Here is a 4,284-nt window from a genome sequence, read left to right as displayed (position 1 = left end):
GAGGTAGGGAAGGCAGAGAAGGAGAAAGATAGACACCTGCAGACCTGCTTCACTGCTTATCCCACTGCACTACTGCCCAGACCTCTGGGAAAATATATTTCCATACTACACTTCAGATAAGTGGTTGATAAAAAACATCTATAAAGAACTAATACATCTCAACAAAAAGAAAGAGGGAAAACCCAATAAAAAAAGTGGGCAGATGGTATGAATAGACAGTTTCTAAAGAAAAGATATACATGGCCCACAGACATATGTGGAAATGCTCCAATTCACTCATCATCAGAGAAATGCAAATCAAAAACTACATTGAGATTCCACCTCACAGCTGTGAGAATGGGTTCCATCAATTAAACAAGAGAAGGTAAGTGTTGGAGAGGATGTGGAGAGAGAGGAACTCTACTGCACTGCTGGTGGGAATCCAAACTGGTACAACCACTCTGGAGAACAGTCTGGAGAATCCTTAAACAAATACTAATGGAAATGCTATATGACCCAGCAATCCCAGTACAAAGCATATGCCTTCAAAATATAATAACACTGATTCAAAGGCATGTATGTACCCCCATGTTCATAGAAGCTTTATTCACAAAAACAAAAACCTGGAAACAACCAAAATGCCCTTTGACAGATGACTGGATAAAAAAGTTATGGGACATATACTCAGTAGAGTGTTATTCAGTAATAAAAAAGATGATATTGTGTCCTTTGGAATAAAGGAGATGGAATTGGAGAAGATTATGCTTAGTGAAGCAAGTAAAAAAGTGAAAGGCAACTACAGAATGGTTTCACTCATATGTGGAATGTGATTTGAATATATGAATGTGAAAAAAACAAAATATCAACCTATTTCTAAGACTGTGGGAGAAATATAGTGGTTATCTATCGAGGTAGGAATGGGGACACAGATATTTGGTGATGGGAATGATGAAAAAAAATTAAAAATAAAGAAAGAATGTCCCTGGGCTCTGAGGGCAATCTCCAGGAGGCAGAAGTACCAAGGTGGTTGAATTCTTCCTCTTCTTCATTCACAGTATGACCAGTATCGTATGGATGACTCAAGTGGAAATCAAAACACTGCTTTCTATAACCTGAAGCAAAAAAAAAAAAAAGTCTGAGATGTATTTATATTCTGGAGTCATCAGCTATATTCAACTAAGTCTGGAATTTACATGAAATTTCACTTTTTTATTAGTGCCTTCTCCATTCCTATATTTTTAACATTTATTTACTGGTTTGCTGTTAATAGGTAATTGCACTGAATCCTTGGTTCCAAATTTGAACCTGGGAAACTCAGTCTATAATGGAAGTCTTTGGTACCTAGGTTATACCAATTACTACAGGCTTGGGGTAAATATTCCTAAGAGGTTATAGAAAATTTATAACAGATATATGAAGACAAATGTTTAGGTTTGATTTTTCTGTTTAAAATATTTAATATTTTTTATGGTTCTCCTCCAGAGTTTTAGGACACTTAACTTCTGCCACAGGAATTGGGCCTGCTCTAGTATCAAACCTTTTTTGAGCAGTACATTTCACATATGCAATCCACTACCAGGTGTTGTCAATTCTTCCTACAAAATTTAATTAGAATCAATTTCTACTGATATCACTTTACTCCAGTGCATGCTACTATTTCTCAATGTATTGTTTATTCATTTATTGATTTTTCAAATACTTCTTTTAAAAATTATAGAATGGCTTTATTGTAATACCAAAAAAATTTTTTTCATTAAGTAAAACAAACCACAATGGATGGAACGAAATGAAAACCTTCTTCATTGAAGTAAGTGACTTTAGACTTTGGAATCAGGAACCTGTTTAGGAATAAGTGAGACTCTAAGAGTGAGACATCTCTTGTTTGGTACAACTATTGAGAGAGGGAGTGAAATGGTAATACACACACACACACACACACACACACATATATTTCTATGTTCAGATTCAAGTAGCTTTCTACTGTTTATGTATAGAGATAGGAATTTGAATATTTGGATTACTTGGCCACAGAAGTATTTGAATGCCAGTAGTAAGAACTTAAATCTATACTGTGCAGGAAGAAGAGATTTCCAAGTGTAAAATAATAAAATTTAAAAATAAAGAAAGAATGTCCCTGGGCTCTGAGGACAATCTCCAGGAGGCAGAATATCCCTAACCTACCACTGTAATTATCCTCCTCATGATACTTTTTTTAAAATTTTTTTTCTAACTTTTTAATTAATTTATTTTTTATTATATAGAGACAGAGAGAAATTGAAGGGAAGGGGCGATAGAGATGGAGAGAGACAGAGAGACACCTGCAGCCCTGCTTCACCACACATGAAGCTTTCCCCCTGCAGGTGGGGACCAAGGGCTTGAACCTGGTTCCTTGCGCACTGTAGTGTGTGCGCTTAACCGGGTGCGCCACCACCTGGCCCCCTCATGATGCTTTCTAATCTTCATTTCAGAAGTCGGATTTTATAAAAAGGGCATGGAAAGATAAGCCTAAATTAATTCCAAACTTGAAACTAATTTTTTCTCATTCAATAAACCATACTTGTTAGCGTCTATAGGATGAAGTTTCTAACACTAGCAGCCTTGCGGAAAGTCCGGACAAGAGCATTCTTGAACTCATTGTTTCTTAGGCTGTAGATGATGGGGTTCAACATGGGAGTCACAACAGTGTAGGACAGTGACAGCATCTTCTTGCTCTCAGGAGAATTACTAGACTTGGGTCGAAAATAAATGAGGCTTAAAGATACATAGAAAAGAGAGACAACAAGGAGATGGGAAGAGCAAGTAGAGAAGGCTTTATTCTTTCCCTTGGCTGATGAAATCTTGAGTATGGCAGCTGCTATTCGAATATAGGAACAGAGGATCAATGAACATGGAGTCATGACAACCAGAACTGTTCCAACAATTGCAAAGATCTCAAAGTGTGCTGTGTCAGCACAGACCAGCTTCAGCACAGGTGGGCTGTCACAGAAGAAGTGGTTCACCTCATTGGTGCCACAGAATGGAAAGCTGAAGAGCCATGTAGTCTGCACAGTAGCTACAGGGAAGCCCGGGAACCAGGAAGCAACAGCCAGCTTGACCCGTGTCCTTTGGTTCATGATGACTGGGTAGTGCAGGGGATTGCAGATGGCTACATAGCGGTCATATGCCATGGTGGCCAGGAGGAAGCATTCAGAAACCCCAAAAAAGAAGAAGAAATACATCTGAGTGGCACAGCCAATGAAGGAGATGGTTGTGTCCTGGGCAAGCAGGGTTGCCAGCATCTTGGGCACAATGACTAGGTTGAAGCCAATCTCCAGGAAGGACAAGTTCCTGAGGAAGAAGTACATGGGGCTGTGCAGTGTGGGGTCAGCCAGAGTGACCAGTATGATGAGGCTATTTCCTGTTAGAGTGACCAGGTAGATGATCAGAAATGCCAGGAAGAGTAAGGACTGTATTTCAGATGGTAGGGAAGAGAAGCTCGTGAGAATAAACTCACTAAATCTCGTCCAGTTTCCTCCAGCCATAGATATAGGACTGTATCTCCAACTGTTTTCATGGAGAGATATTCTCAATTAGAAGAATTCTCATATTTTAAATTCAGAGGAAAAGTAATTTCAGAAGCTCCATTGGAAAAGGTAATATCTGGGTTGTGAAAGAATGAAAACAGTTTGAGAGTGGAACATTTAGCTGGTGGGCAAGATCCGGTAGGTAGTATGTGCCAAAAGATTTTAAAATGGGTTATATTGAGAAAAGCAAGCAGATTTTTGCTGAGAAGTGTGCCCAGTGTCATGTCATGGAAAGGTGAGGCAAAGGCAAGAATGGATCAAATCACCATTGTCTCCAGGTCCAGACACTGGTTTCTCTTACACTGATGCAAAGAAGAACAAAGACATCATTTTAGGAAAAGAGACACTGATGCAGTACTTGGAGAATTCCAAGAAGTTTAAACCTGGAACAAAAATGATCATCACTGGCATTAACATCAGACACAGCAAACTTGATAGCTTAAAAAACAAACAAAAAACTACCAAGAATAATAGTTGACACTACCTTATTACAAAATAGAAATATTTCATAAATTTTTTATGTGTACCACATTGAAATTGACACTATCTGCTAGAATTCAGACTACAGATAATGGATAGGATATTTTTGTTGAACAGTCTTGATTCAAATAAATTTGGCTTGTGGTTAAATAAATATGATCAATGTTCTGAATTGGGATAGTTCCAGTTCAGCAACTTTAATCACTATCTTTCTGAAGATCTGACTTTCCAGAGATGCTGAATGCCATCTCAAAACTTATAG

At 38.2% G+C, this 4,284-nt stretch overlaps 1 protein-coding gene across 1 annotated transcript; it reads right to left on the bottom strand.

Moving 5' to 3' along the window:
- Positions 1–2,546: 2,546 nt before the first annotated feature.
- On the bottom strand, positions 2,547–3,500 carry LOC103117635 (olfactory receptor 10A5). Its single transcript, XM_007527732.2, has one exon. The coding sequence runs from the start codon at positions 3,498–3,500 to the stop codon at positions 2,547–2,549; it is 954 nt and encodes a 317-aa protein (XP_007527794.2).
- Positions 3,501–4,284: the final 784 nt, after the last annotated feature.

The sequence above is a fragment of the Erinaceus europaeus genome, chromosome 17 (assembly GCF_950295315.1).
Source record: "Erinaceus europaeus chromosome 17, mEriEur2.1, whole genome shotgun sequence".
Lineage (NCBI taxonomy): Eukaryota > Metazoa > Chordata > Mammalia > Eulipotyphla > Erinaceidae > Erinaceus > Erinaceus europaeus.
Note: the sequence above shows the minus strand (reverse complement) of the source record. Positions and strands in the feature narration are given on the sequence as shown.